This window comes from Tenebrio molitor, chromosome 8, assembly GCF_963966145.1.
Source record: "Tenebrio molitor chromosome 8, icTenMoli1.1, whole genome shotgun sequence".
NCBI lineage: Eukaryota > Metazoa > Arthropoda > Insecta > Coleoptera > Tenebrionidae > Tenebrio > Tenebrio molitor.
The window spans coordinates 19,002,115-19,018,363 of NC_091053.1; the positions used below are offsets into that span (position 1 = coordinate 19,002,115).

The 16,249-nt window shown below is 35.3% G+C and overlaps 2 protein-coding genes and 1 long non-coding RNA gene across 14 annotated transcripts in view; 2 read left to right on the forward strand and 1 right to left on the reverse strand.

The window, feature by feature from the left end:
* Positions 1-687, forward strand: part of LOC138136800 (serine-rich adhesin for platelets) — a 67,369-nt gene extending 66,682 nt beyond the window's left edge. For all 9 annotated transcript variants that reach the window (XM_069056109.1, XM_069056101.1, XM_069056102.1 and 6 more), the window contains one exon: positions 386-687. The gene's annotated coding sequence lies outside the window, so the exon portion shown is untranslated. The remainder of the gene's footprint in view (positions 1-385) is intronic.
* A 3,485-nt stretch (positions 688-4,172) lies between these two features.
* On the forward strand, positions 4,173-7,505 carry LOC138136801 (uncharacterized). 4 transcript variants are annotated; one of them, XR_011161432.1, is made up of 4 exons: positions 4,173-4,325; positions 5,016-6,502; positions 6,958-7,256; positions 7,304-7,505. It is a non-coding gene; the product is annotated as an uncharacterized lncRNA (long non-coding RNA). The 4 variants fall into 4 exon arrangements; XR_011161430.1 differs by having other exon boundaries at positions 5,016-6,316; positions 6,387-6,502; positions 6,958-7,505; XR_011161431.1 differs by having other exon boundaries at positions 5,016-6,532; positions 6,958-7,505.
* Positions 7,506-9,557: 2,052 nt separating this feature from the next.
* Positions 9,558-16,167, reverse strand: LOC138136806 (putative gustatory receptor 28b). The gene is made up of 4 exons (XM_069056119.1): positions 15,265-16,167; positions 15,144-15,215; positions 9,815-9,904; positions 9,558-9,761 (listed from the first exon to the last, which is right to left on the reverse strand). Exons 1-4 carry the CDS (start codon positions 16,165-16,167, stop codon positions 9,663-9,665), a joined length of 1,164 nt encoding a protein of 387 aa, XP_068912220.1. The 3' UTR covers positions 9,558-9,662.
* Positions 16,168-16,249: the final 82 nt, after the last annotated feature.

Below are 16,249 nucleotides of genomic sequence, written 5' to 3' on the forward strand. Positions count from 1 at the left end.
TTTTAACTAAAAAGTAACCGGCTTTTCAAGAAAGTAAAACTGATAAGATTGCATCATGCAGATTTAAGATTTGTCGCGGTGACTACCGAATGAAATCAATTTCAACCTAGTAACAGTAGTGCAAGTTAACGATGCTCATCAAATCTAGAGAGATTGAATTTTTTACAGACCAATTAATTTCAATAGATATCAGTTGAATTGTTGCATTTCTTTTCTATCTAAAGTGGCGTTTCTCTACGGGATCAGGGTGTGTTGCGGAAACCACAGATAGAAGATAACAAACAATTTCAACTAAGAGATAACACAATTAAAGTTATTGTCCTTGAATAAATTAAAAATATGTCTAGTTCGTCGTTTGATGACTGTATTAGGTATTTGTTTACAGGGCTAAAAAAATTATGAAAAAGATCAACAAACGTCTTAAGAAGTCGGGACCCTGGAAACATTTTATTAAAAAAGACACTGTGGACATCATAACTGTTGTAGGAATTGTAGGAATAGCCACCCTACTGATCATACTGTATTTTTTAAAGCGTTTCATGGAGCCACTTTCGTCAAAGCAACAAGTTCAATGGACAAGGATTGTTGCTATCTGACTCTAACAATTAGGAAAAATTAGTTTATTGCATTTATTTATTTTAAGTGTAATGTAAATCTTTGTCGAATAAAATTTTTGTATGTATTTGAGTATGTGTATTTCTTGAAAAAAACACCAACGTGGCGTAATTGTTACCAATGTTTATTTTATTACAAATGGATGTAAGTTAAGTTGTGTTAGAACAATTATACAACAAGTTTACCTATACTGATCTCTAAACCACATTAAGATTATAATTGCTGTCGATGAAACAACTCTGTAAAAAATATCGAAATGACATTAAGAACGCAAACTTTGATCACTTTGAGGTATTTTGATTGATTTCATCTTCTTTATCTTTTTTTATTTACACAATAATGGGAAGTAAAAAAATCGAAAATTCGATAAAACGAAGTCGGAAGTGAGTGGATTGCACCTTATCAAATTTTGCGTAAAAATACCGAAAACATTACGTTTTTTATCTTAAATGCGGTACATATTTAGTCATCAGTCTATGATATAACAAATATTGCGTTGTTAATGGTAAAAAGAATGATTTAGGGGAAAAACTACTTAAATTAAGAGTAGAATTATGCAACATACTTTACACATCTTTATTGTGTTAAAAAATGGGAAACCCATGCTTAGTGCAATTTTATTTTTGCCATTTTACCTTTTTCCCATTTCTCGGAACAAAGAATAGCTATTTATGCACCAAGGGCGTTACAACGATGATTACGCCCGGAGAACGATGAATCCAGCTCGAGGGCTTTAGCCCGAGAGATGGATATCGTTCGATGGGCGTAATCATTCGGTGACGCCGTGGTGCATACAAGATTTTATTTTTCACTATACGTGTTCTTAAAAAAAAAATTGGCATCTTTGCAATTTTGAATTGATGAGGGCGTTATGAATTCATTACGCCCGCTTATTCTTATTACGCCCTGTATTATACCCCGGTTGTTATGGACATGTTTACTTATTTCGTATCCTAGGAGTTATCATGCAATTATACTAAAGTGAAAAATAAATAAATTAAATAATGTACTAAAACTATATTTGGCTTGCTTCATTCAAATAGCTATAGTCAAAACGTTTTGGATGTGGATTGTCACATTCAAGGTCGCTTAAAACTTGTAGGTACAGTGGCGAGGACGGAATTTCGCACACATTGGATATTTCACTGGCATAATTTTATTAAAATGAGATACTGGCGGCATTTTCGTGACAGTTTAGGTGAAACGTCAGTCATGATCACATAGGTATGTCATGACTGATTATAATGACAATAAAGCTTTGACTAGATAGTTTTTTTTAATGACATACAAATTGGTGTGCGAAACTCCGTGCTTCCAACTGTACGTTAGTGAGATCTGTCATAAATTCCAAATACCTTATTGGCGCGCCTAGTTACTTTTGCTGGTAGTGCCAGCTTAACGACAAGTCCCCAATCTATATCCATAACATATATGAACGGTCCGGCTATAAAATACGTAGCGAGTGACTATCAATGATTGAAAATTATTTTGTTATGTTGGTGACACATTTGAAATCTTTAGTTGGTAACATCGTTGGCATGACACACGCAATTGAAACAAACGTCAAAAAAATCTAATTTTCTTTTCCACCGCCAATGTACGGTCGGTGGACAGATAAAACTGGGACACTTAAAATTTAATCAATGTAAATCAGACCATTGAATTGTCAATATATTTGTCAGTATTTATAGAATATGTCATACGAAAGTTAGATTAACTTAAAATAGATTTGTGACAAAGCCGTATTTAAACGATGCAAATATGTAAATTTTGACTTACGTGATTGTCATTTTTATCGCAGTTTTATTTGTCCATCGACTGTACTTCGTGACTTAACCTAACCTAAATAGAAATGATTCACATACAAGGAGGTTAAAGTAAGTTACTTTAACCTCCTTGTTCACATATGATGTACGAGAAGATTTGCACTACCAACTGCATCAGTGTTGCCAATCCACAATTTTACTTCAATCATTTATAGTCACTCGGTATATTCGTGACAATAATTTGTACGATTTTCCAGCTGAACGAAATTAATTCAAAACATGACGTCAGAAATTCAACAGACCTGAAGAAGGTAACGATCCAATTATTAGTTGTTTTTATGGGTTATTTTTTCGTTTTTCAGTCTCACGAATAGGGCGCAGTGTTGCCAACCCTACTGATTAAAAAAAATCTATCGATCTGCCGATTGACATAAATATTCTATGAAAAAGTTGCAAGAATTATTTTTTCAAATGTTTCGAATTGGTACGGAAATTTTTATTAGCGCGAACCGTGTGTACCCAAAAAAAGATTACCTCAATAGCGCTGCATAGAAGAATTCGCTCCTTATTAAAAGCGTTATGTATAGTTTTCTTTTTTACCTACTCTTGTTGTTACCACCGGCCCTCTGGAGCGGTCGAACTGTCGAATTTGTGGAGCGATGGCTCACGTCGGACTGACTCTGGAAAGAGCCGGTTGGATCCCATCTTTCGAAATGCAGGTCGTCTCGAAGAAGAGCATCGTCAAATTGTCCAGCTTTTACGAAGTCGTAGTCTTTTTCGTGGAGGGAGAGGAGAGAATTGAACGAAACGAACACGCTCAGAACGTGAACGAAAATGAAGGAATATGGAAAAAAAAAGGAAACGGTACATCTTTCATTCCCCCCCGGAGGGGGGCGGGCTGCTGAGGCTTTCAGCCTTTTCAGCCACACTGACGGGAAGATTCGGGATGGGTACGGTGAGGATGGGTGCGGAAGGAAGGTGGTAGGTACTGAGAGGTTGATACTGCCCCAGCATTCGCCTTATCTGTGATATGAGACATACCACGATGTGATGGTGTGGGGAAACCTCTGAAAAAAACCCACACCTGGTCAGGCGGCACCGGGGTTAGAACCCGGGACCTCCCGAATGTAAAGTGGCGCGCTAGGCGCTTGGCCACAGTACTCGGTAGGAATATGGGCTGGTGTCACATATTTATACGAAAGGTGGGGCTAAAGACGGCGCAAAGAAGCCCGCTCATTGGCCGGTGAATGAGAGTGCCGTCAACAAACTGGGACGCGAACTCCGCCCAATGATACAGTTTATGCGGGGAACTTTTTTAATGTTTGACTTCAAAATCGGTAAAGTACCGAATAACTTTATAGCCCGAAGCCCGAGGTTAGAAAAGGTGGAAAATAGCTTCATTAGAGCGGCATTCATCCGTCTGATTCGAAGTGGGATTTGTTTAAAAAAATGCGTGATCCTACTGAGAAAATAGTAATAGTACTATTACTATTGTGTAGTAGCAAAAATTAAATTATTGTAAATATTTGTAAAAGTAAAAAAGGGTTCTTTGTTTTGCACATTTGTGGAATATTTCGGGCGTTATACTATCTACGTATTTTGCAAGCAAGAATTGAATGAATGCAATTTTTTTTTTTTGCATACCATTTTTTTTTCTCTTCTTTAGTAATCTTAAGTTATCAATAACTCACGAATTTTGTCCTGTCAGAGGTGAAAAGTACGATTTAGGTTAGGGAAAAAACAATTTGATTTAAGAGCAGAAATAATATTTCAACGGTTATTATCAGTATTCGTTATCGTTATCGTTATCCTGCTACCTTCTGGCTCCTGCGTCTCAGTAGATACTTGTTTAGCATTGTGAGGAAGGTGTCGTTGTGAAATAAGAGTTGTGAATGTAATAATTCCATTTAAAATAAACATGGAAACCACCGAGAACTCCCAAAAGTAAGTAATATAGGTACTCAAGAAATTAAACTGGTATTGAATTTCAACCTATACTTGCCGAGGCGAACCACTGAAGTGATCACGAAATGTTCACGTGATAATTCATAGGAACGTCATGAAAAGCCTGATTTACACTGCGTCGGCAAATTTTAGTTTTGTGCTGGATATTTAAATCTTAATACTTTTTGGATGAAAATTTACTTCTTAACGCACGCCCCTTAATCAATAGGAAACCATTCCCCGAAAATCACGTGAAGATCACGTTAGTTTATTAGGTACTCCAGTGGGTTGCCGCGCCAAGATACCTAAGTAGTAACAATAGTCCAAATTATCGATGAACACATCTAATCACAGCACAATTAAATTTATTGTTCTTGAATAAATAACACTGAAATTAGATTATAATAAATGTTACAAAAAATACATCATTTGTGAAAATACAAAAAAATATTGTTTACATATTATGTAATTAAGTACATAAATAAATATTTTTTTGTTGAAAATTGGTGACATCTACCCTTTGTTGTCAATTGCTTAAAATGTTAGGTAATTTTGTACATGTTATTATAATCTAGGTACCTACTGTGTTTCTCCTTGTGTTACTCTACAGCCTATAAATTTTTATTTATAAGCTAATTCGCCATTTAAATGACTATTTATGTGTGTGTAACAAATGTTAAATGTTTCCAGAACTAGAAATATGATCACAACTATCAGCAATCGTTTGCAGAAGTCCAGACTTCGGAAACATTTTATCAAAAAGGACACTCTGGACATCATAACTGTAATAGGAATAAGCACCCTAGTGATCATATTGTGTTTTTTAAATCGTTTCAAGGAGTTACTTGGGCAAAAGGCACAAATTGAAAGCGCAAAGGTGGTTCCTATTTGACACTGTCAAGTAGGAAATAATAGGTATATTATACACCAAGGTGAAGAAGGTCATGACGAAAGTCTTTCGTTGCTAGGTGACGGCTGTTCACTGTTCACCTAGGTTAATAGTAACCTTGGGAGAGAAATTCTACTTCTGGGGTCGGTTCGAGAGTCAATAATGAAGCCTTCTGAGACTAGTAGTGGAAAAAATTAATTACATAGTTTAAAAATATACTTTTTCTATTTTGCACCTATAACACAGTCAGTATAACACTCAAACGGATTTCGAAAAGGAGCTCTTTTCGATCGATACGCGTTCTAGGAATATTTACTTAAATTTTTAATGTTGGCAGTGACTCATAGTGATTTGTTGCTACGTGATCACTGCACTTCACGACACTTTAAATTCAAAACTTACAATTGTTCGTCTATTTACCAGCGTTACCAACCCTTATATTTGTCAAATATAATTTTCCTAGCATTATGTTTTAAACTTTTTTTAAATTTAAGGGGCAAAATAGAAAGAATATTGTATTATTATATACCTATTGTATGTACCTATTGTACTCAAAATCATAACCTAATCTATTATACTATATATCTGTGTTATTTTTAATTGTTTGTAATTTTATCTTTATCTAATAAAATTTATCTACAATTTATCTGTAGTTGTATGTGTTTTGCTTGAAAATCATGAGAATAGGATTTTTCGGTCTACGCCCAGGCCGCTATAGACACTCTGACTGTCGTCTAGCAGGTCGTGCTGTCACCCATAAGAACATTGACACAATATGCCAACATGTGAAGTGAGGTTATTCGTTCCTAAAGGCTGCTTTAGAGCATATGTGAGTGGAATGACAGTTGTGGACGAAACTTTTTGGCCGCAATAGTACAGGGTGAGCGAAACTCGATGTCTCAGCTCTATTAAAAGAAAAGGAAAGACGATGGAAAAAATCTGAAAAGAGGTTCTTAAATGGGATTAGTCCATTTTAAACCAAAGAAGAACGCACACTTTATATGTAATTCTAAAAACCACTCAAATGGGGATATTTTGATATCAATCGAAAAAAGTATTATCAAAAATTCGCAATCGTCACGATTTATTGATAAGATAAAGTGTGAATTACTGTATTAGTAGCTACATTTTTCGCACAATTTTTAGAACAATATTTTTCTGGCATCATATAGTTATTTAGCGTTACCTGAAGGTTACCACTGTGATTTTAATAATTGCCTACGAGTATAACCGCATCCACAAAAACGTCATTTACGAGGAGGAGCATGAAGATGGAGGCGATGCAAAAGTATGTAATATAGGTACCTACTTAAACTAGGTACATTTTCTTTAATTTTTTTTTATTAAAAATTAACAGGTTTTTCAAGAAACCAAAACTGATATTTCATAAAATTGCTTAAAATATTACGCAATATTGCACATGTTATAAGCACCGTGTTGTTTCTCTTTTCGTTACTCGATTTACTCTCCACTTTAGCAATACAGTTTTATCATTAACTTAGTTCGTTATTTAAATGACTGTATTTATTTGTGTGTAACAAATGAAGAGCGATCAAATTAATTTGTAATCGAGTTATCCATGAATGCGAAATCGTATGTCGTTACTTGAACTCCACGCTCCAATAAAAGCAGCTTGAAACACAGTTTCGATCTCGATTTATCAATTGCAAAAACATACGGATTCAAATTCATGGATGATTCGATTACAAATTAATTTGATCGCTCGATATTAATTGTTTACAGGATTAAAAACATTACGAAAAATATCAAAAAACGTCTTAAGAAGTTGAGACCCAGGAAAGATTTTATTAAAAAGGACGCTTGGGACATCATCGTAGTGTGCGTCTATCGATATTTTGAAACGACTTTTTAAACACTAGTTAACATTTTGGGTCGTTTATGATGGTCTCATTACTAGGGGATTATTTACCTACCCTGTAACAAAAACTCTCGATGGTACCTGCGGATTATTGAGGATCGGTTAATCACCACTTTTACAACAATCTTTGTTAGCGGGCAAAAACCACTGAAGGAATCAAAAGGTTGTTTTAAAATATCGATAGACGCACTTTATTCATACTTATAGTAGGAGCGAGAACAGTCACCCTACCGTAGATGTTTATAGTGTGTTTTTTAAAGCACTTCATGGAGCCACTTGTGACAAAACAACAAATTCAATGGACGAAGATTGTTACTACTTGACACTGACAACTAAGAAAAATTCGTTTTTACAATTATTTGTTTTGAGTGTAATGCAAATCTTGGTTTAATAAAATTGTTGCATTTAAGTAGATATGTGTATTAATTGAAAAAATAAACAAAATTGCGTACTTGCGACCAATATTTGATTTATTAGAATTGAATGTAAATTCAGTTTTGGTAGAATGCCAACGGCCAATTCAAAAATCGAAAACGTGGAATAAAAGCAAAAATGAATACCGCGAAATTGAATCTTGTTGTGGAACGAACATAACCAAAGAATTTATGGGATGTAAAAAGTATGCATTAAATGTTGCAGATTATAAAGGAAAAATATTGTGCCACTTTTTATCTCTCCGTTGCGTTCATAGTTATTTATAGTCCATTTTTTAATTATAGTCCGATGTATCAATTAAAAAGCAGAACAACTATCATATTGCTATCTCTTTTCAACATAATGTAAACAAACTATTGAATTCTTGTACGTATTGTATTAAGCATGTCCCACTATGCATCTCGCTTTAGCATGTGTGATTCGAGCAAGACACGAGTTGTACGTTTATTACATTAGCGACGTCAAATTTTTAGGTTACGTTTTAACCACATTATTTGTGATAGTTTTGTTTAATTTTGCTTGAAATGTCCTCCGTATGATGCCAACGAAAAACATATGGACAGATTCATTTACAGAATTTGTAAATAGCAAAAATAATATTGGAATTGCGCGGAAACTTGCAAGACTGGAAGTTAACAGGTAAGGGGGTAAACTAATTCATGGCGTTGCCGAAACAAAACCTAGGAAGAAAGAAAGAGACTAAACGTGGTTGTTTAGTGCTGTTTTCAACAATTTTTAATATATCTGACCTATTAGTTGATAAGTATGTAAATAGTTATCAAATATCCTGAAGGGAGCGGTTTTTTGAGACAAAATTAAAACGGAGGAATGAATTTGCAGAAAAACCAACAAAGCACGAAAGAACACAACTCAAAATCTTAAAAACTGAAATTTGTTATGATATCTGTCTCATGTTGCCTAAATAAATTTTCAAATATTGATAGAACCATGCACTGCTGTCAAATGTCGAAAGCAGACGCAGGTCATGTCGACTTCTTGATTCGGACTAAGCTCATCGGACTATAATAAAAAAAAAAGGACTATATTAGAGTTATTATCCTCGCCGTCTTGATGATTGACATATTTCACTATACCTACATCTGCCTGGGCGAAGCTTTAGTGCCTGTGATCTCCACGGCGCCACTTCAGAGGGGAATGTCACTAAATAAGCATAACCTCACAAACAAATGTAATGAACTCAGTGAAGTTGTCATAGTGCAATGTCAAGAGTCTCACAGTTTAAAAGTAACTTTAATAACAAACATTTTATTAATTTAGTTGATGCTAGTTCTGTTTGGTGTTTCTGGTTTTTAGTATTTTTCTGTTAGTGTTTATGAACTGTTTTTTTATCATATTAGAACTGATATTGCGGTAAATGCAGCAACAAGTTCCGTTAGTTGTAAACCTATTTCTGGAATACCTAATATAATTATAATCTCAATCTTGGATTTGCAGTAGGTATTATTAGTGGAGTAACGATAGACAAAAATACGGCGTTATTTCGAAACCGGTAGCAAGAGTTCCGATTGTAATAATTTAATTTTTTTTATGTCACGAATACAAAATACTAAATCCTTTATAGGTTAAAAATTGACGCTCATAGTGGGAAATACACTCACCGGCACAAAAAGCGACTCATTATGATTTCTTTAATAAATAATCTTGAAATTATATTTGTGCTTATTTTTTTATAATAGTTAAATTGGGATATTTTCAAAGATCGGGAGTGCTATGGTCACCATGGCAACCTAGTTGTTTTGTTTAAATAAATTATTGAAAAGTTTGCGCTACTTCCATGTTGTGTTTTTGTCGGTTGTTTAACGTGTTAAAATTTTTAATTTGACAATACGAGATACTAATTCAAAATACTGTTCAAATTTTGAAAATTTTTTATAACATAAAACAATCAGTCTAAATAAGTTTAAATGTAGGAAGGGCGGTTTCACACTTATGACTGTTATGTCAATATGAAATGAAAACAGTACAAGTCCCTTAATAATAGTGTTTACTAAATGAATAGGTTTACTAGTATGTTTTACTTTTTATTACATTATACACACACGTTTTGAGATTACGTTATACATATGGCGTTTACTTTATTATATTTTGCATCAGTACTGAAGAACCAACCATTTTAAAATACCCCAAAAACTTTCTTCATGGAATAATTCAGATCCACTCCGGTATCTGTTTGCCAGAGCAGGATAACATACGTTGTCGCGGTGCCACAAACCTGTAAAAATGTATTTATAATAATCCATTGTACAAATGATGTGCATAAAATACCGATGTAAAAATTGGCAAATCAATCAGAAACATATTTCCGGCGTAAATCTCAAAACTTTCATGGAGGAGTTGCAAACCAAAGGCGTTTAGCTGGAAAAGTCGAGTTAATTAATTTTCAAAATAATTTCTGCAGTTTCAATAGAAACAAATAAAAATTCTGGAATTGTAAATTCAAATTACAACATTATAAATTATCTTATTAACTTGACTATGTAAGAATCTGGAAATGTTCATTTAAATTTATTCTCAAAGTTGGCGTTGAAGAGTCGATTGTGAATGCACCACTTGTCAGTCTAAACTCTAAAGAGTAAAAACACAAACAACGCAAAAAGTGAGGTTATATTGAAACAGTTGATCCGTAATCTGATCTGTAATCGATCCGTGGTGCGTTCACAATCGCCTCTTCAACGCCAACTTTAATAAATTTAAATGAACACCGATAGGTACACCTGTAATTGTAATTAATCTTAATTAATAATTACGTATTAATAGAATGGGTTTAGAGTGTGCACTTAATTTGTTTCTATAAAAGTTATTTGTACCTCTTTAAGATATTTATCGTCCGAATGCATCGCGATGAACTTGCCCAGCAAATGCCGCAGGACCGTACTCTAAAAACAACAATATTTACCCTCACCCTTTTAAAACCCCTTCCAACTTACACGATACATACACTGATGGCAACAAAAAGTAATAATAAATTTTTCAAGCGTTATAACCACAACAAAAATCAATGCCATCACCGAATACTTGAAGTATGGAGTGTCATTGTAAATGCCACACATAATGTTGTAACTCTGCAACGTGAGAAGAACGAAGCTTATGGCGAAAGAGAGAAGAACCTGCACCGAAAAAATCTTGCTCACGAGCTTGTGAAGATCGTAAAGCTCATGGTAAACGCGCATGATCTTTCGCAGCACTAGAACTCGACGTATGGCAGAGTTTTCATGCATCCTTTCGAATTTTCTTGTTAGTTTTTCGAGCATGTGACTGATGGTTCGGATCAACGTCACAAACGAACATACGACGGACATGTGATTCAAAGCTGCGAAATATTGCAATCCGTATGCAATGCCACCTTGCAATTTGTCCACAAAGGTCTGACTGACCACCATGTAGATTATGTAAAGGTGGATGTTGCATATACCCAGAAACAAGAATCTTGTCGAGGTGTTCTTGATGTAGTTGTAGTTCAATTGAATTCCCAAATGTTTTATCTCTGTGTCGACCTTGTCCAGATCTGTCCACAACTTCTCCGTTGATTTCTTTTGGAAGTTGGTCCAGAAAAAACTGATCGAAGGGAATCCGATAACGATTAGAAAGTAGAGGAGATTTATAAATCTCGCCAAAGTGGTCTCGTCAAGATCTTCTGGTCTGTGTTGTCGATAAATTATGTAGGCAGTAATCATCATGAAGATTACTGCGAACGCGGTGTAGTCATACATTTTTCTGTTGATAATTTTGAAATTAGTGTTGTTTCTTGGGAGTTTAATTGATACACAACCCATCAGAAATTGTGCAATGTGTAGAGGGTAAAGCGCGGCGATAACACCCTGGGTGCTCATTTTCGTGGAATGATTTGTAGAAATATCATTTCCACCGACACATATTCCAACTAGGTCATTTTTTGTCATTAGTTGATTGTTACAATTATTACAGCCATTCTGAATACTCAGAATAGAATTACTTTCTTAATGAAGGATAGATTAAACGCCTTGCTCGACTGACCTATGTCAACTCAAATGATAATGAATTAAGATTCTAATTCTGCGTACTCTTGAACAAATTAAGAGCTACATATTTTAAGAATGAATGAAATTAATTATATCTTTGGGCGAAACAAAAACAATTTGTCGTAATAAAGCTGTAAAAGTGGAGAACATTGTGATAACTGATAATAAAATTGTTTTCTGCCTCCAAAAGGGATTATCCTTTGATCATCTTAAAACGAGTTTCCGCATGCCAAGATTATTGGCGCCACTCGACTGCCACCAATTTGGATGTACAGTCGCGAGCATTAAATCTTGGTCGTCAAGGTCATTTTGAAATTTCCCGCTACTGTTACAAATTAAAAATTTTGCCTGCTTAATTACAGCTAATGTCAATAAAACGTCAATCAAAAACAAAATTGTCAAAGTTTTATTCTAAACATTCAAAATTATGGCCCCGATATCGTATTTTAACAAAGTAAAAATTATTTCGCTGATAGAGACGGATGTGTCAGAAGACTCAGAAGCTAGGGTGGCAACCCAGTTGGGATTTCCAAAAAGTTGACAAGATCTTGACAAGACAAGACAAATAAAATTTATTAGAGGTTATGCCCGTTTCACACTTTCCGTTGCGTCAAAGAATGACCTTGATGACCAAAATTTATTGCTCACGACAGTATGTGAAAACACGAAAACTCAATTGGCATCATTAATCAACGAGTGCTTTATTTTTCCCTGAGGGCTTTTGGATTCCTAGTTACAATGCACATACACATAACTAAACATAAAATAACACCTCCAAAAATAACCTTTTTTGCATATCGTAATGAAAGTATACTTTGTCCAGTGAGACATTTGGAGATGTTAAATTGTATTAAATTAACCCAACACCACAAGATGACCTACAATACATTACTTGGAGCATAATTTCAGGGCAAAAATGTTACTGCTTGAAGGATATATTTCAAATTTTACGTGCGCTGGGTACTACTTTGTCTACGAAGAATTTAGTGATTTTTTCGTCAACCAATTTCTCGCTGGACAAACTATAGCACTTTTTAAACGAAAAATCGTAATGAAAGTAGCACTTTTTTAAACGAAAAATCGTAGTAAAAGTAGTATTTTTTTTGCATCATTTTATTCCATCTCCTTGAAGATGATTGTCAAAGCATACCTATTTTTTGTTTCATTTTTGTTCTGTTTTCATAAATCCTTTTAGGCCAAATTTCTCAACTTACAACAATAAGCAAAAGAATAGCGTGTACAACACGTTATGAAAGTCTCTTTTTTTCACTCATTCGCTTGATTAACTCGGGCTACGCCCTCGTTAACCAAACTGTAATTTCATGAAAAAAAGTATGACTTTGTACATTGTACGTTGTACAAATAACTATTTTCATCCGTATTCCTCACCCCTCTCCTTCTCTGTTCTTTCCCTCCCCTTCGCTTCCGACTCTGCTCTCTCTCCTATTCTAAGTTCTTCTACACTTTCCCATACTTCTTCGTTCACTATTTTGTAATCTATCATTGTTTCCCCCCTGCTATCTAAATAGCTCCATTCCCCCTCTTTGTCCCCTTGTTTGTTCACGTTCCCTCCCGTCCATTTTCTACGATCCATTCGTCCATCAGTCTCTTCCCCTCTGCATTTTCCCATCCCCCTCTCCTCTTCCCGATTTCTTGCTCCTCTTTCTCCTATTCTCCCATTGAAGTCCCCTCCCAAGAGTATACAATTTCCCTGATTTCTTTCATTTCGTCTTCGACACGTCTTCTTGTTGTCTCCATCTCTTTACAGTATATTGTCCTTATTTTCCACCATTTATTCCCTAAATGAACTTTTATTTCCATGCATCCTTCCTCTCCCTTTTCTTGTCGCTTTTCTTTAATCCCCAATTTCACCCCTGTTATTATTCCCCCGGCGGCTCTTCCCTTTTTCTTTTCTCTTTTTGCCCCTTGACCTTCCATTTTTTGTACTCTTTCAGTAGCGACTTTCCCCTTTGTGCTTCTTTTCCAATTTCCATTTTCTTTATCCATCTACCTTTTTATTCACCTTCTCTTTAGACCTTTTCTCGCCTGTTCGTCTTCTCTTTTCTCTCCTTCTTCAAAAAATTTTTGTTCAGTTTCTCTTCTCTCTCATCCCATATAAACCATTTCCCGTTTATCTATCCTCTATCTCTCCCTTCTGTAGCCATCTCTCTTAACTTCTTTTGTGTTTTCCTTTCTTTGATTGTCAAATCGTCATCTATATACATCTTCTCACCTTTTCTTTCTTTCAACTTGCTCTTATTTAGTATAATGCCCTTCTTTTGTTCCCAATTTTCTATTTTTGTCATCATCTTATCTTCCTTTACGTTTACCTTCACCCCTATCTCCCTTTCTAACCATTCTTCCACACCCTCTCTATATTTCCTCTTATTTCCCCTATTCCGTCTATTATAACATAATTCTTCCTCCCCTTCTTTTCTCTTTGTTCCATCTTTTCCTCTATCATTTTCATCCTTTTCGTTCAATCTGCCTCCTCCGCCTGCCATTTTTCTCCTCTTCCTTTCATCTCCTCTCTCACTGCTGCTAATTCTTTCCTTAGCTCTCGCTTCTCCCTTCTCACTGCCGCTAGGTAATTCCTTTCTCCTCTCTTATTCCCGCCGTATCCTCTCTATCTCTCCAATTATTTCTTTCATTCCTTCTTCGCTTCTACTTGGAAATCTGTTCTGGAACTCTTTCTGAATGGGTTCGTGCCTTCTTCAGATGTCCTACCCTCTTCTCTTTCTCTCTTAGTGCTGCTTTCATTCCTTACTTTCGGCATGCCCTCTCATTTTCGCCCGCTGGCTTCTGCTTATCACCTCTCACTCACTCGTCGCTGTTTACGTTAGTAATCTCTGCACTTCTTTACTAAACAGGTCTGTTCACTATCGCTGCCAGACTAGAAGTCCTGGCACCACTAATCATTGCGTCAGCAAAGTTCAAAACCGGTGCTGAACCCAAGTAAATTATTGAAAGACAAACAGAAACGGGATATTAGTTAAAAAAATAAACCTTAAAATCAATTAATATTTGATATATTTATTTGGTTCCATAAAATGGAACCCATCATGTACGCTTTTGTTTTTCTTGTAAAGATAAAATTTGCACCACCAGTTGAAAACTAATTGTGAATCAGTGGAAACACTTACTGGTGTCAGTAACATTGGCGCCGTTAAACTGGCATAGTACTGGCGCCAGTAATATTTGCGTGTGGAAACCCGCCTTTAGACATTATATAGGGTGGCTCTCTATCGATATCAAAATTGTCCTGTTTCGGCGTTTTTCATGTTTGTCGTTAGTTTTCAAGAAAATTCGGGTGGATACTTTTCATTGAGCCACGCAGTATACATATAGCTTTAGACACAGCCTTTTTGATTGCGTCTTCGCAATCTAAAAAGGTTTATTGACACTTTTAACACAGATATTCCAAAATTAAAAAAAAAAACTTGGTGAATCGTTTTTGCTAAATAATTTTTTTTGCATTTTTTTTTAATTTTTCAATAATTTTGAAAATATTATATGCATTTTGAATATAATTGTTTCTTTGTTATTGCAGAATTTACAACACCACGGAATGTAATATCTACTACTGTAAAACTTACCTCTTTGACGAGAGTTTTGTTCCCCGAGTGCGCAGCAACATATTTTCCCAACGCCTGTTTTATACAAGCGGACTGAAAAATTACGAAAAATAGAACACTCCCAAAAACACTTCAAACTTACCCGAAACATGCACTTGTGACAAGCAAATGTTACTGCCATCTTGTCTACGGTGACAACAACAATCCAAATAATCGAAGCGAAGGAGTACCTCAAATATCGACTGTGATTATGAACAGCACACAAAATACTATAGCTTTGGAAGGTAATCAGCGTGAAACTGATCGCGAACGAGAGCAAAATTTGTGTGGCAAACACTTGACCAATCAGTTGCAACAAGTCGAAGAGCTGTTGGTGTAGAATCATCAACTTCGACAGCGGTACTTTCTGGGTACTTTTGCAAACGAGCACATTGTCAACTTTCTTCAACAACTGTTCCGTCATCTCAACAGTACTTCGAATCAGTGTTAGAAAAGAACAAGTGAAAGATATGTAGTGCAGAGCTCCCAAGTACAACGATCCGTATGTCACATAACCTTGGAGTCTGTTTTTGAAGTTTTGACTCGTTAGCAAGTATATCATGTACGTAGTGATACTGCTAAATCCTAGTGATAAGAATCTCACCGAAGACCACTTGATGGTACTGTATTTCAGTTTTATACCAGTGCTTCGTATATTTTTGTCGATTTCGTAAAGTTCCATCCACAATTTGACAATCGCGGGTTTTTTAGTCCTCGTGGAAATAAAATTTGTTGTGATTAATCCACCCACAACAACAAAGTAACTCGTAGTCATGAATTTGAGCAAACTGTTGTTGTTAAAATCTTTTAAATCCATCACATAGTAGCGGCAGCAGATAAAAGAGATGACCATTAGCACCAGTACTGTTGTCAAACGGTCATAGATTCTACGCTCAGTGATTTTGATACCGTTGCGACTTTTTGATATTTTAAATGGAGCACATCCGATTAAAAATTGAGCGATGTATGAAGGGTACAACGCTGAAATAATGTCACTGTCCACCATAGTTACAAGAATTAGAGTAGACAGTGAAATGTTGCAAGAATATTATTACTCTTAATGGAAATAAGAATGACGTAGGTTGTTC

What these genes read in the sequence shown, in the direction of transcription:
- LOC138136806 (XM_069056119.1), bottom strand. Translation starts at nt 16,167, where the DNA reads ATGGTGGACAGTGACATTATTTCAGCGTTGTACCCTTCATACATCGCT. An exon ending in GTCACAAGTGCATGTTTCGG is followed by an intron (nt 15,216 to 15,264) that starts GTAAGTTTGAAG and finishes GTAATTTTTCAG; the next exon opens with TCCGCTTGTATAAAACAGGC. An exon ending in ACAAAACTCTCGTCAAAGAG is followed by an intron (nt 9,905 to 15,143) that starts GTAAGTTTTACA and finishes CGACTTTTCCAG; the next exon opens with CTAAACGCCTTTGGTTTGCA.